Raw genomic sequence first — 26,435 nt, 5'->3', positions numbered from 1 at the left:
AGTTGAGGTGTAAAACTGTACGTGTGCTGAGGGTGGGCAAGGAGGCCAAAATGTGAGGAATCTGTGAGGGGTCGAGCCTCATCTGTGGTCAGGTGATTCTCGTCCTGATTCTAGGGGAATTTGCTCATTGCGTTCGTCCAAGCCCATCCCTCGGTGTACTGCAGTGAGAGCGGAGGGTGGTGGGCTCTTGACAGAGGAGTCCGAAGTGAAGGCCCGCTTGGCCGGTTACTTTGAGCGGCTGTACCAGGCTGATCCACCAGCTGTTGAGTTGGATGTCAGGGGTGTTACTATCCCTATTGCTGACCCTCCAATCAACTGTGGTCCACCTTCGTTTGTGGAAACACAGACTGCAGTGAACCAGTTGAAATGGGGTAAAGCACAGGGATCTGTGGCATCCATGCTGAACTTCTCAAGGCTGGTGGAAATGCTGCACTCGTGTCATTGTGCTCTGCTCTACAGTTCTGTGCTCTGCCTGGAACACAGGCATCATCCCAACTGACTGGAAGAGGATCCTTGTTGTCCCTCTCTGGAAAGGGAAGGGTGATCGCTAGGACTGCAACAACTACCGAGGAGTGGCACTGCTCTCAGTGCTGGGCAAGGTCTTTGCTTGGATAATTCTTGATAGGGTTCGCCACCATCTGCTTGAGCACCAGTGCCCAGAGCAGTCAGGCTTTACACCAAAGAGGTCAACGATTGACCGTATCCTTGCCCTGCGGGTCCTCACCGAATGTAGACGAGAGTTTTGGCAGGGGCTGCTTGTAGCCTCTGTTGATCTCTGAAAAGCATTTGATTCAGTGAATCAGGATGCCCTCTGGGGGATTCTTGGTCTTCGTGGGGTGCCACCAAAACTGATCGATCTGATGTCTGAACGATACTCTGGTACTGAGAGTGCTGTGAGTTGTGGTGATACCATCTCTACCTTATTTCCAGTTGTTACTGGAGTTTGTCAGGGGTGTGTGCTGGTCCCCACACTTTTCAGCACTTGTGTGGACTGGATTCTGTAGAGAATGTCAGAGTGATCAAGCTGTGGTGCACCATTTGGGAATGTCAAGATCTCTGACCTTGATTTCACAGAATATGCAGTCATCTTTGTGGAAACTCTGGATATCCTTTTTGGGGCCCTAGAGGTGCTGAATGAGGAATTAGAGCCGCTGGTTTTACGGGTTTCCTGGGTCAAAAGTAAGATCCAGACTTGCAATGACATCTTGGATGCTGCTATCCTGTCTGTGCCTGTTTGTGGTGAGCATGTTGAGGTCGTGGAAAGATTCACTTACCTTGGCAGTGATATTCACGTCTCTGCTGGCTGTGAGCCAGAGGTCAATAGACGTCTGGGTCAGGCCTGGGGAGTCATAGATTCACTGGTTCATGGGGTGTGACACTGTCTTTTCCTGTGTGGGAGGACGAAAGTCTAAGTCGTCAGGTCCTTGGTGCTTCCAGTCTTGCTCTATGGATGTGAGACTTGGACTCTGACCAGTGATCTGAGATAGAGACTTCATTCCTTTGGTGCCAGGTCTCTTCGGAGAATCCTTGGCTATCACTGATTGGACTTTGTGTCCAATGAGCGGTTTCTAAGACACTCAAATGAGATTTGTTACCTGTATTGTCCATGAGCATCAGCTACGGCTGTATGAACATGTGGCTCATTTTCCTGACTCTGATCCTGCTCACCAGATTCTCTTGATGAGGGAGCCTCGTGAGTTGAGGAAGCCAATGGGCTGACCACATGCCTCATGGTTGCAGCAGGTTGATCAGCATCTCAAGGAGATGGGGATGAGCCAGGCATCTGCCTGGGGGATGGCCAGGCGGAGGCCCCTGTAGTACCAGCCGAAAGTGGACGCAGCGACACACTGCTCCGGTGCATGCTCCCATACCTAAACTGATCTTAATGGTGCCACATCACTCCTGCGGAATTCCAGATGCTGGTGGACATTATGCCACAGCGCATACAGGCTGTACTGGCCACACATGGTGGCCCAACACCCTGTTACGTGACTTTACATTGGTGTTCCCTTTTTTGTCCACTACCTGTATGTCCATTGCATTGTGGCCAGCTTGCTTAGAATGTAGGACACTCAGCAACTTCCCCTTTTTGGGGAAATGACAATGTGTGGGCATGTTGTCTGAGATTTTTGTCATCAATGTTCTACATGTTATTGTCTTGTGAATAACACCATGATCATACTTCATATTTGTATGCAACGTTTCGACCTGAACTGTCGTAATATATCCGCCAGATTCAATTCCCTCAAATAACTCATCATAAAAACTCAATCTCTGCTACTATAAACGCTGCATCTTCAGTATCTTTACCAGAACTACCACGTCCTTGAGGACCTTGAACATATTTTCAGCGACTACGGTAAACAATGTCTCTGGCAAGGAAGTCAAATATCTTTGATCAATTTTCCATTGTTCTCACTCTGGAAAGTATGTGTAATCCTACCTTCTTTGTGAGGATCCTTTCCTTGAAGAAACAGTGCTGGCGATTTAATATTTCAAAACCAGACCCCGTCAATCTATCGGAATCTGACCGTGACACTGTAGAATGTTGCCCGTTTCTCTTTCTAACTGGGTCAACATTGCTTTTGTACCTCCTTTCATCTCTTTCAATTTTGTTTTTGCCTGTTGTATCCCTGTAACAGTTGTGATGCCCTGTTCCCCTCTTGCCAATAGATCTCCCCCTGTCAGTGCTTTCAGTCCGTGTGACACACTGACGAAGTCCACATTCCCAAATGCTGATCTCTTATTTACATGCAGTAGAAATGTTTCATACGTAGACACATCTTGTGGTTTACATAGTTTGTCTTTCTTTTTCAATTCTTGACACTTTATACATGTCCTGAAATCGGTTTGCTTCTGGTATCTCTTCAGTATCTAATTTAGCCGGTATCTCTTCCACATGGGTGCTAGAATCATGCTCCCTGGCGCTGCATGAGACAAGTGGCACTGGGCGCATTTGCTCGTCTTCAGCCACCTCTTGTGTATCCATTATGATTCTGAAACTAATGAAGGGTAGAAATTTAGCCATCATTTGCATGATGGCCAATTTGAAGTTTAGAAAGCCATCCTTGATGGCCAGTGACCCTAAAAGTGGGGCAATATCCTTGAGAATCAAGTTTCTCAGTAACCCAAAAGTCAAGACGTACCACAAAATATGTGTAAGAGGTGGCCATTTTGAAATCCAAAATGGCGGTAATGATGATGGGACACAAACATGGTGTCAAGTGGTTTGATGATTAATCGTATAAGACTATTTCCTGAGAGTTACAAAAGGTTATACCTGGAAATGCATTATGAACTTCAATTTTGCTGCACAATCTTTTATCGACTATTTTCCATTTGATTATGAGAATTGTTTCCGATCAGGAGAAAGTATTTTCTGTCTGTTTGCGACACGGAATTTTGATGGAATCTTAGCAGTGTACCATGGAAGGGTTTGTGGTGCTGTAACTTCCGTGCTCTGTGTTTTGGTATCAAGTGCCAGAGATGATGTTGACATATTTTGACAGTTTTGTATCAATAAAAATCACACAATTGGCCCCTGAATATTCACTTGCAACTTTCTTTAAGACTTCGGCATGTAAAATATCCATGGAGGGACCCACTTGCCAAAAGTGTTTGTGGTTCCTCCTCCCTGGCATGCGCACTTCCCTCGAAGGTTTTTCCTTTTTTGTATCAACGTTTTCCCTCTTGTGAATAAATATATGTAATTATATAACAGCGTGAACATACATTTATAAAGAAGTAATATTATGGGTTATCATGAGTGTAATCTCTTGAAAATGGTTTGTTTCATTGTTGAGACTTATTGTCAACATTGTATTATCTCGATGCATTGTTTGACTTTAAGGTATTCATTAAAACATTTTGATTCTTTTGTTATCCTGCTTTGCAGAAGGAAGTGTTCCATTTCCGATGGAAGCTCGAGTACACGGTAAGAGTGACATGAGGATGTCCTAATGCACAGATGTAACAATAAACAAAACAACACTTCGCAACGTTAGTCATTCAATTAAAAACAAAAATTATGAAAAATCATGACGATTCCTCAGGCTGGAAGGATACCTCATTTGATTGTGTGCTCATCATTGAGCCATCAAGTCCTCTCTCTCTCTCTCTCTCTCTCTCTCTCTCTCTCTCTCTCTCTCTCTCTCTATCTCTCTCTCTCTCTCTCTCTCTCTCTCTCTCTCTCTCTCTCTCTCTCTCTCTCTCTCTCTCTCCTCCCTCTCCTCCCTCTCCTCCCTCTCCTCCCTCTCCTCCCTCTCCTCCCTCTCCTCCCTCTCCTCCCTCTCCTCCCTCTCCTCCCTCTCCTCCCTCTCCTCCCTCTCCTCCCTCTCCTCCCTCTCCTATCTATCCTATCTATCCTATCTATCCCTCTATCCCTCTATCCCTCTATCTCTCTATCTCTCTATCTCTCTATCTCTCTATCTCTCTATCTCTCTATCTCTCTATCTCTCTATCTCTCTCCCTATCTCTCTCTATTCAAGAGGATCAAACTTTGCTGTCATTGCCTTTTTTGTTGCCGGGACAGCATCGGGGCACTGCATGCGGAGCACGTCATCTTTTGTTTTGTTAGGAGGGAGGTGTAAACTTGGTTGTCTGGACATTAAAGTTCCCATTGTATCTTTAAAAAAAGAGTATGTATGTCATCGTGTGTCAACACCCTCGTAAAATTGCCTGCTTGGGGGATTAGCTGTCACGTGTAATTTGGAACTGCCCACAGTTGGTAAGAGTGCTAGTATTTTGATATGGCACAGGCATTGCGGTCCAAATGCCCTCTCTTTGGACCAAGATGTCGTCTTTGTGTTATGAGTCATAGTTATGTTGGAAAGGTTTGAAATACCAATGTATGTTCATGGTTGTGAGGATATACTGGCCTGACATTCTAAGAGTTTTGGGATTTATACCCAGTCAAAAGCAATGGTATTTAAGATTTTTGTTCTTACCTTGTGGAAACTGAAGGTGAGTCTCATGGACATGACCCTGTCAATATGTGCTTGTCATTAAAAACTCAGCTGACTCATGAGTAACCTTCAGGGGAAGGTGTGATCTATCTATTTTGGTAGCTGCGTGTGATGCCCTCAGGGTAACTGGAGATTGGCTACTTGTGAAAAGACAAAACTTCCCCCGACCTCCCCCCACCCCCACCCCCCCAAAATATATATATATATATATATATATATATATATATATATATATATATATATATATATATATATATATATATATATATATATATATATACCCATAACCAAAAAGCAAAATACAAAAGGTGATTACTCGATTTATCTATAATGGAATACTTTTAGAAATAAATCCATTGATCAATCAAGCAATCCAAAACAAACTTGACCTGCTTTTAACAATAAAATAAAAATCCCTGTAACGATTGTGTTTGTGAGTGGTGATGTCATCGGTGATCAAAAATGAAAGTAGTTTTAAAAAAGTAATCTCTGACCATCGTGATGCTTTATATATTTGAAGGAGACTCAGACACAGAAACCTTCAAAAACATTTAACAACCTTTCAGGCCCAAAGTCTCCCTGTATTGACCACCAAGGCAACAACATCATGTATGATATGGTTTGTCGTGTAAGAGTAATTTATGTTAAGCTAAATGTATGTGGGGCAGACCAATTAGCTGTGAAGTCAATTATATTTGATTGAGAATTATCAAATCCGTTCATTCATTCGGTAATAGTAATTTGAGAAAAAATCAAAAAATAAATATTCCAGTTCTGCTTCAAAATTATCCAAGTTGGTATTGTTCACGCAGTTTGAAAACACAATGCTATACTAGGCGTGCCAACCCTTCGCTTCACCGACAGGTTTAATCAAAAGACACCATGTTGTATTTCACAAATTTATTGTATGTCTATCTCGGAGCGTCAACGAGGATGTAAAAATGAAGGAAAACGCATGAAAAGGGATCTTTTATAACGCGTAGTTACCTCCGCCACCGAAGGTCGACGGAGGCTGTGTAGTCATCCATGTTTGTTTGTCTGTCTATTTTGTTTGTTTGTGAGCAGGATATCTTATAAAGTTGTGCATGGATTTGGACGAAATTTGGTGGACAGGTTGAGTGTGTGACAAGGACGAATTGATTTGATTATGGTAAAGATCTGGATCCAGATCCGGATACTAGAATGTTTTTTAATTTTTTTTTAATTTATAGTGATTCTTTACCATGAGTGATAGGTTCACAAACGATATATAGCACGATATCTCAAAAGGTTGTTGATGGATTCAGACAAAACGTTATTGTTGTCGTGACTATGGTTGTTTGTGTGCTCTTTCTGTGTGCTTTTATATATTTTTTCTGTTGTTCGAGAAGTATGACCATGTATAATTTTGTTCTCATCCCATGTCATTCTAAAATGTTTCTGTGAAAGAAAAATAAATGTTACCGTTGGACCCACTACATCCATCAATCCATCATCCATCTATTGGGACCAGACTCTGTACAGAGCATTGGTGCTGCCAAAGCTGTCTATTGGGCACAATCCTGGACAAGTCACCACTCTGACACAGGATACTTGAATGGCTCAATCATCCCAGGAAGCTCATACTCATTTTGCCAAACTCAGAAGGATGAGAGACTGAGTCAACCCCACCTGGTATTAATTCAACAGCCAAGCAGTATTTGAACTCGGGACCCTAGGACTCCAAGCCCACAACCCAAACCATTAAGCCAACACCAAGCATACCCGCGTCTTCTTCCTCAATCCTGGAAAGACGTGCTTTTAAAATGGGTATCCTTCATGGTTAAATGGACACACAAAAAAAAATTTCCCAAATAAATCCATTCTGAGCTTTCCAACCAAGTTTTTGTTATGCGATAGACAGCAGGAACCACGACATTAAAGCTCAAGATCCCACTTCATCTTCCTCAATCCCGGAAACATGAGCTTTGATAACAGGCACCTTTATGATCAAACGGACACAATTTTTTGTTCCTATTAAATAAATTATTAGCTTTCCAATGGTACCATTTCTATTCTTCTATGACACCAGGAACCATTTATAATGAAACATGTCACACACACACACACACACACACACACACACACACACACACACACACACACACACACACGGACAGTCCTTTTAGTCTAAGATGACTTTGACTCACTAGTATTTGTATTTTCATAAACAAACATTTCTTGTACAGTTATTCGCTTGACTTGTAACTCGAGTAAAACGGCAGTAAGGAGCATGCTGCGGCACAAAGTAAACTGATCTTGGAAGAAATTCAAAAATGTTTTCTGTGCCGGGCAGAGGCCCTTTTTGTGGTTGTGTGGTTCATAAACGTTTTTTCCCAATTTATCCTTTGCCATAAGACATTCGATGATGATTCTTAATGAAGAAATCATCATAGACTGAGCTCTGCCAAACATAGCTGGTGTCAAACAGGATGGATGGGAGTTCGGTCATGGGAGTAGTTGATTCCAGATTTTGAAGGAACGAACAGAGTTCGTCAGAGTGTCTTTACACGCTAGTGAGACACTGCCAAAGACCATTCGGGAGAGAAATCATTGTCACAGAAAGATTATTACTCGTAACACAAAAGTCACTTCACACTGTGGATAACAAGAAGTTGAAGCACAGAGTTACGAGTTTGAAAACATCCCAGCTCTTGAAATACTTATGCATTTTCACACCAAAGTGTATGTATGTGTATATATATATATATATATATATATATATATATATATATATATATATATATATATATATATATATATATACACACTGATGAGCCAAAACATTATGACCACCTGCCTAATATGCTGTTGGTCCTCCGTGTGCCACCAAAACAGCGCCGACCTGCTGAGCCATGGACTCTGCAAGACCCCTGAAGTTGTCCTGTGGTATCTGGCACCAAATCATTAGCAACAGATCCTTCAAGTCCTGTAAGATGCGAGGTGGAGCCGCCATGGATCGGACTTGTTGGTCCAGCACATCCCACAGATGCTCAATCAGATTGAGATCTGGAGAATTTGGAGGTCAGGGCAACACCGTGAACACTTCATCATGTTCCTCAAACTATTTCCAAATAATCTGTGCAATGTGGCAGGAAGCATTATCCTGTTGAAAGAGGCCACTACAATCAGGGTGGCCATGAAGGGGTGTACCTGGTCTGCAACGATGTTTAGGTGAGTGACACGTGTCAAATTGACGTCCACATGAATGGCCGGACCCAGGGTTTCCCAGCAGAACTTTGCCCAGAGCATCACACTCCCTCCACCGGCTTATCGTATTCCCACAGTGCAACCTGGTGCCATCACTTCCCCAGGTAAATGGCGCACACGTACACGGCCATCCACGTGATCTAAAAGAAAATGGGACTCATCGGGCCAGGCGACCTTCTTCCACTGCTCCAAGGTCCAGTTCCGATGCTAGAGTTCCCATTGAAGGCGCTTTTGACGGTGAACAGGGGTCATCATGGGCACTCTGACCGGTCTGCGGCTACGCAGCCCCATACGCAGCAGGGTGTGATGCACTGTGGATTGTGACACATTCCTCCCGTGACCACCATTAAAATTTTCTGTGACTTGTGCCACAGTACGGTTCGGACCAGATGGGATAGCCTTCATTGCCCTCGCGCATCAATGAGCCATGGGTGCTCAACACCCTGTCGATGGTTTGTGGTTTGTCCCTCCTCGGACCACTGTCAGTAGCTACTCACCACTGCTGACCAGGAGCACCCCACAAGCCTTGCCGTTTCAGAGATGCTCTGACCGAGTCGTCTGGCCATAACAATTTGGCCCTTGTCAAAGTCGCTCAGATCTTTACTCCTGCCCATTTCTCCTGCATCCAACACATCAACTTCAAGAACTGACTGTTCACTTGCTGCCTAATATATCCCACCTCTTAACAAGTGCCATTGTAACAAGATAATCAATGTTATTCACTTCACCTGTCAGTGGTCATAATGTTTTGGCTCATCAGTGTGTATGTGTATATATATGTCAAGGCTCATGGAATAGCTGGAAGACTGAGCGGATCACAAGTACAGGATGCAAAAGGAACAGTACAGAGCGTGAGGGGGGACACCAACAGCAGAGTTGTAGGCCAAGATAGAGGGAGACTGTGTGTGAGGAGGAATGAGTGCAGGAGAGGATCCATGGCGTTGACAAGATGGATGAAGCAGAAAACTCAAAGGAGGGAAAACTGGAAATTTGGAAGGAAGAGGGATTTGGGTGGGGTAAACGAGTGTAGAAAAGGTTGTTGTTGTTTTTGAGGGGGGGGGATTGGGGACAATCTGAGATGATAAAGAACAGCTGTCTGGAAGACCTGGAGGGAAGGATGACATTGAAGAGGATGTGGAAGTTGATTCCACATGTGGGGAAAAAGAGGAACAAATGAATGGAGGTGAGCAGTGAATCTGGATTTTGGGAGTTTCACCCGAAGTGGGTTAATGGCGGATTGTGTGAGAATGCAAAATGTAGAGCATGAAGACCAGCAAGGAGGTGGTATAAGACAGAGAGACCTCTGACCCATCTGTGATGGTGAAATGATAAGCCCATGGACTCAGCTTAATCGCGGGAGATTCCAATAATCTTGAAGGCCTTGGTTTCCATGGTGTCAAGCTGAGTAAGATGTGAGGCAGGGTCGCCAGCCCACAGGGGAGACCAGTGAATCTGTGGAAGAAGACCTTGTGGATGGATGGGAGTTCATGTGTGCCAAGGAAGGACTTTGTACAAAGATGTCCAGTCAGCGGCTTGTTTTAGATGCCAACTTTGAAATGTCGTTTGCCCAAGAAAGATCATGGCTGATCGTGAGACCGAGGAATTTGAATGACTGAACTTCCTCAAGAGGATTATTTAGATTTTAGAAGGTAGATTGGAGGGTTTGCCAGATGGTCCTTTTGGAGAGAGATAGTGAGAGTTTGAGATTTATCAGGATTGAAAGACATATTCCAAGTGTTTGACCATCTTGTGGTTTTTGTCAAGGTCTGAAGAGAGGGAAGAGGCTGCAGCATGGCTATCTGAAGGATGAGGGATGCCACGGCAGAGAGTGGAGTCATCAGCAAATTGATAAAGAGGATTTTCCAGAGAGTCAGAGAGATCATCAATTAATATCAGGAATAGGACTGTGCCCACAACACTGCCTTGGTGCACTGCAGCCCAGACAGGGAGAGGAAATGAAATTATTCCGTTGAGTGCCACACATTGGCCATGAGAGTAGAGGAAGTCAGGAAGCCATGTGTAGAGTTGGCCTTGGATGCCAGAGGCATAGAGTTTTGAGAGCAAGGCAGAATGCCAGACTGTATCAAAAGCATGAGATATGTCAAGAGACAGCCCTGATCTCATGTCTGACATCGAGGGTCTCCATCCATTGTTGGGTGAGTAGAAGCAGCATGTCCAAGGTGGAGTGACCTGGTCAGAATCCAAATTGGTGATCTGAGATCAAGTTGTTGGAGAAAAGGAAGGATTTCATATCAACTGCTATGATGGAGTCCATGCCCTTGCTGATGATTGGAAGTAAGCTGATAGGTCTGTAGTTAAGGGAGTCAATTTTCACACCTTTTTATGTCATGCAGTGATGTTGGTGGATTTTCATGCAGATGGAATATATCTTCGGGTAAATGACAGGGTGAAAATGGCAGAGACAGGAAGTGCAAGAGCAGCAGAGCAGGTTTTTAGGGCACGTGAGCTGATGCCGTCCGGTCCAGCAGCAGAGTCAGTCAAGGGTTGAAAGAACCTTCTCCACCTTCTCATGTGCAAAAGATACAGAGTCTAGGAGCAGTTGGATACAACAGGGAAGGGTGGGGACTGAGAGTGAGGGGTTTCGGACACAATATTTTGAAGCAAACACAGAATTGAGCCATTCGGCCTTCTCACGAGCGGAGTCGGCTGTGATGCCATTTAAAGAGAGGAAGGAGTGGAAGAGAAGCATACACCAGAGACTGACTTAACAAGGCACCACCAGGTTTTAGAGGAGGGAGACAAGGTTGAAAGTTCATTCTTGAGGTTCGGCAGATGTTGTGTTCTGGCTCTTCTGAGAGCGGACACACACTTGTTGCTGACTTTTTGGAATGCACTGAGTCGGATTGCTTTCAGTCGGATTAGCCTTCCAGGAAGAGAAAGCAAGTTGTTTCAGAGCAACTGCCTCACTGCAGGATTCAGTGTAGCATGGGCGGGAAGAAGGAAAGAGTAATTGAAGATGAGATGGGATGAGTCTACGCATGAGAAGGAGCAGTTTTCTGTGGAAGAATTTCCAGGCTGAGTTAACATTAAGAGCAGTCGATTACGGGAGACCAGTCCTGGATAGAGATGTCTGCTTGTAGTCTCTGTCAATTTGCTTGAGTGGAATGCCAGAATCACCAGCATTGAGGCAGCTCTCTGAGAATAGCCAGAGAGATGTTGACATTCACAAGCACATGAACAGATGAGTCAATTATAGTTGAGGAAAAACCAGAGACATTTGTGGGTAAGTTGGTCATCACCAAATCCAGATGGGAGGATTTTCCATTGGGAGAAATCTGGGTTGGAAAGGTCACAGATTGAGTCAGTTCCATGGAGTCACAAAAGTCCTTTTCTGAAGTGCCATGGCTGATGAGCGAGGTACCAACCCCCAGCCAAGTTACATGGTGACAATTGAAATCACCACATATGAAAAAGAGAGAGTTGGGATGAGTGGTTAAAAGTTTGTCCATGTTGGTGGAGAGAGATCATGTAGAATGTAGATGGAGTCGTCACTGTTAGGAGGACGGGACAACACACAGATGAACAAGGAGTGGGAGCAGAGGGAAGTCACAGCCAGAGGTACTTCTGGGGGTTGGGAGGTGTAAGATGAATACACAGACAGTGAGAAATTGAGTTATTGATGTAAAGTGCAACTCAGTCGGCGGAGCGTGGTTCAGGCCTATCCCATTGGAGGAGACAGTAACTTGGGACAGGCACTAAGGAGTTGGGGACGTCTTGTGGGAGGAAGGATTCTGTTAAACAGATGATGTCTGGTTTATTGGCACCAGCCTGGATTGAAAGATCTGTCAGGTTAAAGCGGAGGCCTTGGATGTGTGAGGGAATGTGGAGGAGCAGAAGGAAATTCAATGGAAATGGAATTTCAATGAAAATATTTACGGAGTGAAATATTAAGTGTTTTTTTTTCCGATTTTTTTATTATTATTATTTATTTTTTGAAGCGAGGAGAGGAAATAGAAATAGGATAGTGTTAGTCTAGATGCCAAACAGCCATTTCAGGGCAAAGCGTGCTTTAGCGTCATTATGAAGTTTTTTTTTATTTTTGGTTGATTCATCATCTCTGAGCTATCCTGAATCAGAATCAGCCAGGTGCCAGATTCGCACCCTTGAGGAATTTTTTTTAGAGGCGAAAAACAAAATGGCCACCACCGACTTTCGATAAATTCTGTTTTGGGCTATATCTTCACTTCTAATGCACTTACACGTACACAATTTTGGTGTCTACTACTATATTTCATGTGACAAACAAGGTAAACGTTGATGATTCTCTCAAGATTGGACGACAACAGATGGTGGAATTTGAATTTGGATCGCCAACAAGCTTCAACAAGACACGAACCAAGAAAGTGACCCTGATGACTTCGACCAAAAAGAGCATCAAGCTGGATAGAAGGCCAGTATATGATACCGAATTGATCTACACCCGGGTCATATGTCTCCAACAATACAGGGATATTGATATCAGGGATGTTATGAACTGTCCACTGTCCCAGCCTCCTTGTTTGATGAGAGCGGTGCGATGCGGACTTAATCAAAAGCAATCCTGAATCTGAAACTCCAAGTTGAGCAATCAAGTCGAATCCAAGCTGTTCCAGATGCTGTCATCATGGATGGATGCGCCATGTTATGGACTGTACATTGGCCCACAAATGCTACAGTTGAGGATTATGTGATCAACTTCATGGGAACTATCAAATACCACCTGGAGTGTTGTGACGTATACCTGATTTTGGACAGGTACATCAAAATCAGCACGAAACAAATGACGAGATCCAGTCGCAGGTTCATGATTCAAGTCGAAAACATCAACTCAACTTACACACAACACTTCCAGTGCAAAAAGTGGTCCTAAATGTAGCCTACAATAAAGTACAAGTGTTCGATTTGATCTGTCAGTATCTGATGACCCACATTGTGGACAACTAGACCAAGCTGGTGATCACCGGAAAAGATCCTACACCAGTATAAGTATGGAACAATTCCACTCTCCAGAGACAGGATCTGAAAACACACCATGAAGAAGCAGATGTCATAATCATCCATCACTTAGTTAGAATTGTGTCAGGTGTCAGTGGTGACTCGTACATCAAAGTGGTCTGTGACGATACAGATGTTTTTGTCCTGTTGATTCGTTTCTACCTCAAGGAAAAGATGACTGAATGTCAGCATGGAGAGTCCGTGTGCTGGGAGGGCGAATGTAGGCATTCGCTAAACAGCACTGAAACACAAAAGCATCACCAAATATCTGCCTGCTGTACATGCTCTGACCGGATGTGATACTGTGTCGTATTTGTTTGGCATTGGAAAGGCCACAGCGCTGAAGGTACTAATGGGCAGACATCATCCCACCTTACTTGGTCAGCTGGAAGCAGACGAGGAAAAGATGATATCTGAGGCAACTACCTTCATTGCTGCCTGTTATGGTTCCAAAGTCGAAGGTGATATGTCCACACACCGTTATCAGTTGTGGAAGTCTAAGATGGCCAACTCCAAGATTACCTCTGCTCCGAAATTGAAGTCGTTGCCCCCATCGCATGATGCCTTTGTTCAACATGTACATCGCGCTCATCATCAAGTCATTATATGGAAATCTGCCACTCAGTCAGACCCTTTGAACTTGGATCCCATCAAGTATGGATGGCAAGAAGGTGAGGACGGTGCGACGTTGTGTCCAACCACACTTACACCTGAAGTGTCTGCTGCACCAGTCACCATTCTGCAGCTGATCAAGTGTGGATGCTCCACCAGCCGGCCATGTTCCACCGGGAGGTGTGCTTGTGTGGCAGCACAGATGTCATGTTCGATGTTTTGCAGTTGTAATGCTGGATCAGACTGTTGTAACGAACAGGCAAGGGCAGTAGCTGCTAATCACGACGACGATGACGAAGATTGAACACAATGTAGAACATTGCATCCTTAACAAAGTTACTATTTGTTTGCATAAAAATAAAAGGTAATTTCAAAATCATATACATGTACATACTTACTTTAACACAGAACCCAAAGTTCTCGTCAACTATCCACATGTATCTGGATATATTTGTGTAAAAATCGTTTTCCAATATAATCATCAATTCATTGATCATTGCAAGTAAATTACTTCAGCCGTCATTGACTATTATTGTACGTGGTATTGATATTTGAGGGTTCATCAAATTCAATTTCTTACTCGAAGTGATCAGTAGAACTGCAAAATAGCCATTTTTCATATTAAAATGGTGGCCATCTTGAAAATATGAGACAGGTCGTATATACACACCTTCAATTTTATCATTATCGGATTCCTTGATAATGAAAACATAGTAGTAGACACCGAAATTGTGTGTGTAAGAGCATTAGAAGTGAAGATATAGCCCAAAACAGAATTTATCGAAAATCGGTGGTGGCCATTTTGTTTTTCGCCTCAAAAAACATTCCTCAAGGGTACGAGTGTGGCACCCGGCTGATTCTGATTCAGGATAGCTCAGAGATGATGAATCAACCAAAAAAACTTCATAATGACGTCACAACATGCTTTTTCACATTTCCGCTGGACTATGTGGAGGAAATAGAAGCAAGATATGTGGAAATACCTCCAGGACAAAAGCAGGACACTACTATCTGAGGGAAGGCCTTGACCCTTGACAATACGTTCAGGCCTTGATAATATGAAACGAATATCGTTGCACAAAACAACGAACGAATTAACATGAAATGTTGCACGGGACAAAACAGCAGAACTCAGACGAATGACACAACACGAAACGCAACAAATCCGGTTTGGAAAACTCGGCTTTAGTGAGATGGAAATGAGCAGCTCAAATTTCACCATGAGCGTGCAAAGAACCCAAACCAGAAGGAATCAAATTTGAGTTCCCTTTAAAGAAATTTAAATGCAGGAGGAGGCCATTTCAACAAAGCTTTAGTTGTTTGTCAATGCTCTATCATTTTTGATTGCTGAGAGTCTCGCAAGGAAGCAGCTTGGACAGGGCTCATACCACTGACCTGTCAGACTCGGAACGGATACTCCAGCCATTACACCACAGAATCTGATATGTTTGTGAACGTGTTTTAATTTATCTCCTCCCTCGACCCCCCGACATCAATTGTTGATCTGCTGAATTTCCTGCCAAAGTGTATCCTTTTGTGATTTACCCTCTTGTCCTTTAATTGGAGAAGCTTCTCACCATTTCATGTTTTTTCATGTTTTTTCATCCCATCCCACAACATTTTGTAATCCCACTAACACTGTTCCCTCTCACTACCTCCAATACCATGTACTCAATCTGTTGTTTAATGTCTTTACTTCCCTTTTCCTCTTGTTCACCTTCACCCCACTTTCAGTTTGTCGACCTTTGACTCTGTCGGCCAGCTTTTCCCTGAGTCTCAATCTTCGTTTAATTTAAAAGGTGGTTTAAAGAGCATGTATTTGACATCTTTCTCCAACAGACCCCACTGGATTGCGAATATTTGTCGATATTGCATCGAACAGAACTTTGATCAATGCAAACGTCACCGAAAACGTGGTCAACGATTGGGTGAGCTGGTGAAGTCACAACATCTACACAGTTAATCTTCTAATGACGAAATGCATGTGTGCCTTGTCAGGTGTTTTGCATGGTACCTATATTTTATTTCGTTTGCATTTCGTGCAACGCAATATTGTACATGCTTGATCAGAGACCGAGCCTGCAGGTCTCCAATGAATGAATTTTGATGTCTTTTTTTTATTATTTATTTTGTCATCAAGCTCGTCGAAGCTCTGGCAGACATGGACTACAATGTCACTCTAATGACAAGGTATGCATTGAGAAAAGTATGTTGCATTTGACAAGTTTCCATGCAAACATAAATGTTTCCTTCCTGTCTCACCAGGCCACTTGCATTCCTCCAAACTGCCCCATGTAAATTGCTCTCCCGAAGTCCTTAAGGCCTTTGCTTTAGCTTTCAGAACTGCCCCTCCCCATTTTCTTTTGACCTACTTATGAGCAACGATGAAGCTTTTGGAACAGGTGAAGTTGTATATTGAACTCGGGCCCAAAATGAAGTAAAATTTGCAAACCTTATGCTCAAAAGTCTCAAATGACAACGTCTCATGAACAGTTATTTTGTTTTTGTGGCATTGTTCGGAATGGAATTATTCACCTTGGTGGTAGAAATTATTGGCAGTAACTTTTACTGAGGTTACCTGCGGTCAACATCGATGCCAAGATTTACAATAATTGTGGTTGTTGTTGTTTAGATATCCATTACTAAAATTGCGCACATTTTGCGTGATGAGGGAAAAGTCAGTGAGTAAGTGTGTGAGCAAAGGCAGTCCCACCAGATGTCCAATAAACAAAGGCTTTTTTGTTGGAATATTCCTACAAGCATAACCACACTATCAAGGAGGAGACCAGAAATGATTGCAAATGTGTACTTGAAGTATGTAATGCCATTGAATGGGTTAACTATTGTTGTGTTTCTCCGATAGGAAGTGGACCAATTTATCCGGGATCATCACAGTGGTCCTGAGAAAGTCCCGACAGCCTTGTAAAGCCAATAAGCCCAAAGGAATTCCACGCCAGATACTGGAGGGACTGAGGAGGCATATAGGTGAAGATAAAGAAAAGCCGGGAATGTCTCTCCGAAGAAAGGGCATTTTGCTGTCAATCAAATCCGTCACACACGCCGGTGAGCATTCCGGATGAGTTGGTTAATCTGCTCACGGCTAAGTTCAAAAGTTTCTTTCGCTTGGTTATAAGTGCAGAGTAAGCAGGTATGAGAAGTCAAATGCATCTCGAATGGAGAGAAGTACTTGAAATGGAACCAAATTGCTTTTCGAGAAATTTAAACCTAAACAAAGAAATTAAGATGTGAAAGAAACTTCAAAACAAAGTTGTCTTTTTTGACAATTTAAGACTTTGAACATAAGTTTACTTTGCTGTTTATTTGGCGTTTTTATGGTTCATGTTGAAAGCTTTTCTTCTAATTGGTTCTACTCAGAATATCCCTGTCTTTGTTTCTTTTTACTTCTTCTTGCACAAGTTTGGTTGAAATCCATTATGTGGTTCACAAGTCATTGTAGTAACAAAGATTTTCAATTGAAGGTTACTTGACCATAAATCTTTGACCTTTTGACTCCAAAATTTAATCAGTTCATCTTTGCGTCATAGTACATACTTGTACCGAGTTTTAGCAAAATTCCTTGAGAGGTTTACAAGTTATCACAGTCACGAAAGTCCGCAATGAACACATGCATGCACGCACGGACAACCCAAAAACAATACCTCCAGCGCCTTCGGCTGCAGAGGCAAAAAAAAAATACCTATTTTGTTTTGATTCGAACAAATCATTCACCTGTTTGGCATTCCTACCTGGAGGCACACAAGTGGTTTTGTTAAAAACATTCTACGAACAAGTTGCTCAAAATTGTCCAAGACATGTGAATGATTACGTTGTTTTTCGTCTTGATCTTCATCAAATAAATATCTCTAATGAATAAGAAAGTGTGTAAACGTATTTTTATTCCCACGTAAGCCTCATTATACTATATATTTGGCATGTCTTGCAATGTTATGCCTTATAATATTGTTAATACTGTATTATAATTAGAATATCTTGATTATAGTTGTTGATGATTAACACCCTAGGTTCATCTCTGATTCATTGTCGACTAATGTCCTCGTAATTCAAATAATATGTTTACTTCTTACGTCACTTTCCGACTCCATCATGAGTTCGAGCGAAAAGAATAATTTCATCGGGGGATGCTGTGTCCCAACGTGGATTTCTCCCAACTTTTAAATGGTTTCACAATTTTTTCTAAATTCACAATTATTAAATGTTTCTTTTCATTTTTATTTTTAAACAGATTCCTGCAATGCAGAAAGTTTGGAATCTGCATTTAAAGGGGTTTACAACTGGACTGAAACGGCTGGAAACCAAACTGCGGAAATAACCTGCATTGTGAATCCAACACAAAACGGAAGTCGTGCCTGGTAAGTAGCAAAGAGGCAGAGAGCACAACTTTGGAGCGTTGGCTTGGCTCTTATCCTTCTTATCGGTCAGGCACAGAAGCTTAAAATAATAACAAGCTGAGTCTACAATTATGTAAAGTGCAGGTACTTTGTCATAAGCTCCTTATTTTTTGTGTTCACCGCAAAGAAATGTTTACCTTGCAAAAAGAAAAGCTTTGCTTGATTTTGTCTGAGATCTTCGAGCTCTTCTACATTGGTAATAGAGAACGTACTCCTGTAGTCGCACTGGGTCTCACATTGTTGAGCCAACGGAACAACAATAGCAGGCAATGATTGTTGGTATTGCGTGCCACTTTCAGGAAGAAGGTTTTCACAATCTGTCATCCGGACAGGTCGATTGCTTCCAGCCGTCAGCTCTCCATTAATGAGCAGATGTTTTTTTTTTTCCCCACTCTGATAATACTGCTTTCAGTGAAAATACCCTGGTTGTTCCGTTGTACAAAATATATGAGGGGACGTAGCTCAATTCTACACCATATTACATGTCGACTATCCCGATTGATGCTTGATGGTATGATCTTCACGAGGTTACCTGTAAAGTCGGCACGTTTTTCTCGGTTCCTGCACCCGCCAAAATGAGTTGAGATGAAACTATGCTTTTCATTGATATCGCGTGAGAGTTTGTGATTTTTTTTAAGGAAGCGTAAACTTCTATTTCCGCGTTCTTGGTCTCATGGTTGCTTGGCTTGATCCTTCGAGTGATCTGCTTCCAAAAAGCCAAGTCATTGCTCCGGATTTATCTGTGCTGCCGTCAGTTTTATGTTCTCCATTTGTGTTGATTGTTCTTCGCATTGAGTCCTCACTCCGATGTATTTTTTTTTCATGCTTATTTTATTAATTTTGATACTGCGACTCAGACTCGGATATTTTTGGGCCGACTGGTTGTTTTTTTGTTGTTGTTTGTTGTTGGTTTTTTTTGTTTGTTGTTTGTTGTTTTTTTTGGTGGGGGGGGGGTTCCAACTGTTTCCCATAACCACCTGTTGTGTTTCCATCCACTCTGTCCCATTATTCACCACCGTCACTTTAATGCCTTCCTTATACCTTCAATTTTTTTTTTTTTACTTTTTCTCTTCTCCATTCTTCTTCTTCCCCGCTCTAACTCATCTACCCAAAACAAGCCGATTCACAAGTACTCCTTTCCGGTTTATTACCCACACCGAAGGAGGGGGTATTGCATTTGGGTCCGTTTGTTTGTCTGTTTGTCCCAACAGAATGTTCATGTCTTTCTCCGCAACTGCTTGTCGGATTGAGATGAACTTTTCACCATCGGTGCAACTACTCACGTATAATGTGATAATGATAATTATGACATCGTAGGTAACATGGTGTGGCAGCCATATTGGAAAAACGGAAAAACTTTGGACCTCTGTATCTCTGAAACCCAAAAATTGAAACTTGGCACATAGCAAGTATTCCTCATGGGGAATGAGTGTTATTTTTCATGACGTCATAGGTGCCCTCATTATGACATCATAATTGCATATATATAGAACGCATATCCGACCAATATGAACATTTTTGTCGGTCATCTAGGTATAAAATGGTCCACAGAAATAAATTTGAGATGTCATCGGTCACGTGATTCAGCAGCCATATTGCTTTTTAGGTCATCTCTTAATAAAACCAGTCCGTACGTATGTACGTCCCCATTTTTTTCTTCCGATTTTCTTGATATTTGGTATGTGGGTAGATGTCGATGAGGGATGCACAACGGTATGACCTTTGACCCGATTGAAGGTCAACGTCAACATCAAGGTCACTCCAAAGTTGTGAAATTGTCCATTTTCAAAATCTATCTCCTCCGCCATTTATGATCCGATCTTCGAAATTCCTTCGGATTCTGATAATATGGAACAATATCTAAATTTGTTCAGGCCGGTTTTTTGAAATTCTTCCTGGTTATCGAGTCACGTGTCTTCAAAGTTGGGAAAGTCGTCGATGTAATACGGTCAAAAATAAATTCGCCCGATCTTGATGAAACTTGGTATGTAGGTAGGGGTCGATGAGTGATGCACAACGGTATGACTTTAGACCTGATTGAAGGTCAATGTCAAGGTCACCGATGCTGTAAACTTGTGAAATCATCCATTGCCAAAATCTATCTCCGGATAACTCAGAAATGTAGTTTGATTTCTGAGGTTTTCTATCCTTTTTACTCCCAGGCTTTCGTCTGTACGTTGAACCAAAAGACAAGACGACATCGAAACCATTCTAAGCCGATCAGAGATCCACATCTACAGAGCTTCAGAGATGACCGTCACCCCCAACCGGGGGTAATTTTTTTTTCGGAAAACCTTCAAAAATCATCTTCTCTGAAGTGGCTGAACAGATTGAGGCGAAACTTTACACATATGACTGCCTGTCCATGAAGAACAAAAGGTTCACACAAATGATTTCATTGGTCACATGGTTTTGGCAGCCATATTGGATTTACCTTAAAACCTATAAAAATCATCTTCTCCAGTTCGGCTAGACAAATCGAGGGAAAACTTCACACAAATGTTCCCCAAGCCATGGGTGTACAAGTGGCACATAGCAAGTACTCCTCATAGGGAATGAGTGTGGTATTTTTATGACGTCAAAGGTGCCTTCGTTATGACATCATAATTGCATATTTAGAACGCTACGTCTGATCAGTATAAAAAAATTTTGAGGTTCATCTCAGGATAAAATGGTCCAAAAAAAATTGTTTTGATGATGTCATTGGTCAGGTGATTCGGCAGCCATATTGTTGTTTTTTATTTTATTAACCTTCAAAAAATCTCCTTCTCTGAAATGGCTGAACAGATCGAGGTGAAACTTTACACATATGACCGCCTGTCCATGAGGAACAAAAGGGTCACACATATGACATCATAGGTCACATGGTTTGTCGCCATATTGGATTTCCCTAAAACATATAAAATACACCACTCAAAAGAAGTCCTGACGTGGGTTTGCAATCTCTGATTGCTCTTTTTCATGTTGTTTATTGTTTTTTTCCTCTCTCTTTCACCCTTTTTTGTTGATTAGTTGTCGATCGGTTTCTTTTCTGTTTCATTCCTGCTTTCCACATCCTCTTATTGCTGTGTTTTATTCAGCTTGTGTGCAGCTTGTTCACCCCCATATATCCTTATCTCCCTCCTCTTGATCCTCTCACTCTTACTGTTGTAGTTGTTTCCCTCATTTGCATTTTGTTCCTACCCTTCGCTTCACTGACAGACCATTGAGTCATCATGTTTCCAAAAAAATTGGGCAAGAAGGAGAAGGAAGGGAAGATAAATTTACCCGTGCAGAAAGTGCTTTAATTCCCTTCCCCATCCTCATGTACCGCTCCCCCTCCCCCTTTGTCCCCCGTTCATCCTGATGTCTCACACTATGGCCCCTTCCTGCTATAAATGTCTCATACATGTTGACAGGCTTTCACAGGCCCCTCTGTTTTTGTTTTTGGGGTTTTTTGGAGGGTGGGGAGTGAAGGAGGACAAATTTACCTGTGCAAAGAGTGCTTTAACATCACCATTGCCCAGGTAAAAAAGGAAGTTGTAATACCCTCTGCCACCACCGCCACGTGGTGGTATATGGTACAAATTTACATAGAGAATTAACACCCCCCCTCGGACAATCCCATGTTCGGCCGTGGCTACAAAGCTTATGCTACCCCCCCCCCCACACACACACACACACACACACACACACACACACACACACACACACACACACACACACACACACACACACACACACACACACACACACACACACACACACACACACACACACACACACACACACACACACAGTTGTATTTGTAAAGATGTCACCGTGCATAACGAACAAAGAAAGCAAATGAGAGACACACACACACACACACACACACACACACACACACACACACACACACACACACACACACACACACACACACACACACACACACACAGTTGTATTTGTAAAGATGTCACCGTGCATAACGAACAAAGAAAGCAAATGAGAGACACACACACACACACACACATGCAAACAGACAGACAGACAATGGTGTGTGTATGTGTGTCTATGCACACAATTTCCTTGTATTATGCATCATAATTTTGCCTGTGTGTTCACCTGGCAGTTCCTATTCCATCGGTCTCCCAGTGCCCATATGGGAAGAGCCAGACCTGAGTCTGTGCGAAAACATTACAGCTCCAGGTAAACACAACTCTCCTTCAATCACAAACACAGTCCTATTTCTCAAAAAATATTCACATGGCACACGTTTATCTTCTCAGTAGAACATAACAGACCTGGTGAGTTTTTTTCATGCTCACAATAACTCTTTTTTTATTTCGTATTTTGCCAACAAAAGAAACTTCCCATTCATAAAACTTTGATAATGGAAAAATTTTCTTGCAGCAAATATCCTTCATTTATCGTTCTTTTGTCCTTTTCACTGCCCTTCCACAGAAAATGATTTGTTATTTCAAACAACTTTTCAATTGACCATTACAATGAAGCAGAAGAATATGAGTGAATTGAAGAATTACATCATTGAATGGGTAAGTTGAAATAATTTCCTTTACTCCGACAATAGGCTGGCAGGATAGCCCATAAATATGCACACTAATCTCTAAAGCTGTCAAGCCTGGGTTTGAATCTCGACCCAGCTATAAACTGTCACCCTGGTGTTTCGCAGGCTGGGCTAAGCATCAATATGTGGCACCGTCCATCGGATGTAAGTTAAACTGGGTGTCTCATATCTGATTGCATTAATTGGCGGACGTTGAAGATCCCCTTTGCAAAGAGTAGGCAACTTATCGCCGGCACCTTGAACCAACTAAATTCCTGCTTTAATCTTCCAGGGGCACTGCATCAGTGGCACAACAGCACCCCGAGCAAATGATGCAAACCCGCAGCCACAGGCACCATACAAAATGATCAGGACGACTATGACAATTTATTTGAGTTGTAACCCTTTGTACTATAATTCTTACATTTCTCTTTCTTTTTTAAATCTCAGCTAAAGGGAGTCAACATCAACATGGACTACGATATGCTCAACATTCAGTAAGACATGTCCAACCTGCATATTTATCATTGTTTCTTAACTTTTTGTGAGGACTGATAATTAAAAATGTATTATTTATATGCTAAAGTATGTTTGATTCTATCAGAGTTTTAAATAATATCATAATAAAAAGTTCATTATATGATAAAAAAACATAATATCAAAATATTATCATAATATTGTATGCCTGTTGTTGGCTTAATGGTTAGGGTGGTGGACTTGGGATCCTAGGATCTTGAGTTCAAATCCTCCTTGGGTGTTGAATTAATACCAGGTGGGGTTGACTCTGCCTGTCATCCTTCTGAGGTCGGCAAAACGAGTGCCAGCATGCTGGTATCCTGTGTCGGAGTGGTGACCCATCCTAGTCCGGCAGATGTGTGAAATATTCTGGTAGTTTTGTGCCTTTGATGATACAAGCATGAAATTTGGTACACAGTTATGGCATACCCTTAGGAAACATTTTGGATACAGGGACATTCCAGATTACCCCTAGGGTCAAAATGGTGGCTATTTTACAAAATGGCTGCCACGAATAACAAATTCTGCCTACAAGGTCAGCAAAGTCATATGTGCTTGGTGCAAAACACAATGTAGTGAGTATAATATGATTATTATCAACTAGTATGCACATGCTTCATTATCTACTTCATATTTGACTAAAAAATGCATCTACGGTGGTCTATTTGGGACACAGATAACAGTTTACCATCGCAATAATGCATGGCTGGAACAAGAGCTCTGCAATATGATCATGCATGTCAATGTTACCTGAATATTGTTTCTGGAAATATAAATAGATCAAAAATCAAATTTGGTGAAAGTAACTTAGACTCCATGAATATTTCCATTATTAATTACATACTGGTAGCTGGCAATGTCGTGATTAAATGCATAAATTTGCGAAATCGATATTGATATACTTACTGTATTAATTTTCATGATTGCATAATAGAAATGTTCAAACTACAATGGTGTGTTCATATTGATTTGGGTTTAACATGGTCCTGTCCAGCGCAAAGAAATAATGTATGGTGGCCTATTGGGGACATCGAGTGACAATCACCCAAGATCGCCATTGTGTATATATGCATCTCCTCTGGGCTGGGGTTCGTAGTTGAAAACATTTTAACTCTGCTATTCTGTTTTCAGGTGATAACTCCACTGTAGTGTACCCAAAGACTAATCCCCTGCTTGGTGGTGATTCTTCCCAATTTTACAGTGACTGATTGGTGGTGGTTCAAGACAATGGCCAAGCATTTCAAACTATTAGACCCTCAGCAGTGAGGGCCAAGTACATCTGTTACATCAATTAACCAGACAGACTGGAACCTATGTGTGCTGTGTCAGATGGACACCACTGAGCCTCTTCATTGTCCAGCTGACTCCAAGCGAAGCACAGGAGGGTCTGGATACCAGCCGACCTCCAGTCAGAGAGAAGTCAAGAGCACAGCTGCAGGTTTCATCTCTGAAGAACGACTGCTCCCTGTTCTCCAGGTTGTTCATTGCGTCCCAGATACATGATGGAGATCTTGATGAGTTCTTCGCACATGAGAACCAAGCATATCCCCCTGCACTGTCACACATGGACAAGATGAGACTTGGAACAAAGTCTGATCTGGTTGGCTGCTTAGAAGATCTGGTCCCTCCACAGGAGAATGCTGCTGCTGCTGCTAGTCCAGCAGTTGAAGTCATCATCCTTGATGGTGCAGCGATCATCAGTATGCTGCCACCTGGCACAGCAAAGACCTTCGACGAGTATGCATCAGAAGTATTCTTGCCATACATCACATCTCAGCTGCAGCATACGAGCAGGATGGATATTGTCTGGGATGAATACCTCACAGGCAGTTTGAAGGCAGACACTAGGAAGAAGCGAGGCAAAGGCATCAGGAGACGAGTCGAGCCATCTAGTTCCATTCCTGGAAACTGGCAGACCTTTCTTCGCACAGATGAGAACAAGATGGAGTTGTTTGACTTCATAGCCACCAGAGTAGCAACAACAGACACAGACAAACAAGTCATCAGCACCCACCACAAAGATGTGGTTTGTACGCAGGCCCGAGATGTTGCTGGTCTTGCCCCTTGTAGCCATGAAGAGGCTGACACAAGAATGCTACTCCATGCTGAAGATGCTGTGAGGCAGGGATACAGCAAAGTGTCGATCCATACAGTAGACACTGATGTCGTGGTCCTTGCGGTGACAGCAGCTGGACGTCTGGACATTGATGAGCTCTGGGTTGCTTTTGGCACAGGAAAGAACTTCAGGTTCTTGGCAGCTCACGAGATGTCTGTGGCACTGGGACCTAACAAGTGTTGAGGTTTGCCATTCTTCCATGCCCTCACTGGACTCTAATCTGAACTCTACTCTGGTACTGCTCTGAACTCTACTCTGGTACTGAGAGTGCTGTGAAGTGTGGTGGTACCATCTCTGACTTATTCCCAGTTGTTACTGGAGTTCGTCAGGGATGTGTACTGGCCCCCACACTTTTCAGCACTTGTATGGACTGGATTTTAGGGAGGATGTCGGAGAGATCAAGTTGCGGTGCATCGTTTGGGAATGTCAAGATCTCGGACCTTGATTTTGCAGATGATGCAGTCATCTTTGCGGAGACTTTAGACATCCTCTTGGGGGCCCGCGAGGTGCTGAATGAGGAGTCGGAGCCGTTGGGATTATGGGTTTCTTGGGTCAAAACTAAGATCCAGGCTTTCGGTGACATATTGGATGCTGCTGTCCTGTCTGTGTCTGTTTGTGGTGAGGATGTTGAGGTCGTGGAGAGATTCACTTACCTTGGCAGTGATATTCATGTCTCTGCTGGCTGCGAGTCAGAGGTCAATAGACGTCTGGGTCGGGCCTGGGGAGTCATGGACTCACTGGATCATGGGGTGTGGCGCTGCCGGTACCTGTGTGGGAGGACAAAAGTCCGTGTCTTCAGGTCCTTGGTACTTCCAGTCTTGCTCTATGGGTGCGAGACTTGGACTCTGACCAAGGATCTGAGACGGAGACTTAATTCCTTTGATACCAGGTCTCTTCGGAGAATCCTTGGCTATCGCTGGTCGGATTTTGTGTCCAACGAGCGGTTGCTGAGAGAGACTCGGATGAGATTTGTTACCTGCATAGTCCGTGAGCGTCAGTTGCGGCTGTATGGACATTTGGCTCGTTTTCCTGACGCTGATCCTGCTCACCAGATTCTCTCAGCGAGG

The 26,435-nt window shown here is 42.8% G+C and overlaps 1 protein-coding gene across 4 annotated transcripts in view; it reads left to right on the top strand.

Annotated features, from left to right (window-relative positions):
- LOC147010604 (adhesion G protein-coupled receptor G6-like) overlaps positions 1-26,435 on the top strand; it is a 72,422-nt gene that overhangs the window by 14,546 nt on the left and 31,441 nt on the right. For all 4 annotated transcript variants that reach the window (XM_085860284.1, XM_085860282.1, XM_085860281.1 and 1 more), the window contains exons 5-12: positions 3,896-3,934; positions 15,639-15,727; positions 15,940-15,989; positions 16,663-16,862; positions 18,043-18,169; positions 22,302-22,378; positions 22,634-22,725; positions 23,187-23,233. In XM_085860284.1, coding sequence (XP_085716410.1) covers positions 3,896-3,934; positions 15,639-15,727; positions 15,940-15,989; positions 16,663-16,862; positions 18,043-18,169; positions 22,302-22,378; positions 22,634-22,725; positions 23,187-23,233 — 721 coding nt within the window. The remainder of the gene's footprint in view (positions 1-3,895; positions 3,935-15,638; positions 15,728-15,939; positions 15,990-16,662; positions 16,863-18,042; positions 18,170-22,301; positions 22,379-22,633; positions 22,726-23,186; positions 23,234-26,435) is intronic.

This window comes from Eptatretus burgeri, chromosome 16 (assembly GCF_056783735.1).
Source record: "Eptatretus burgeri isolate ZD-2024b chromosome 16, Ebu_testis_v1, whole genome shotgun sequence".
NCBI lineage: Eukaryota > Metazoa > Chordata > Myxini > Myxiniformes > Myxinidae > Eptatretus > Eptatretus burgeri.
This window is presented reverse-complemented; position numbering and strand designations above follow the sequence as displayed.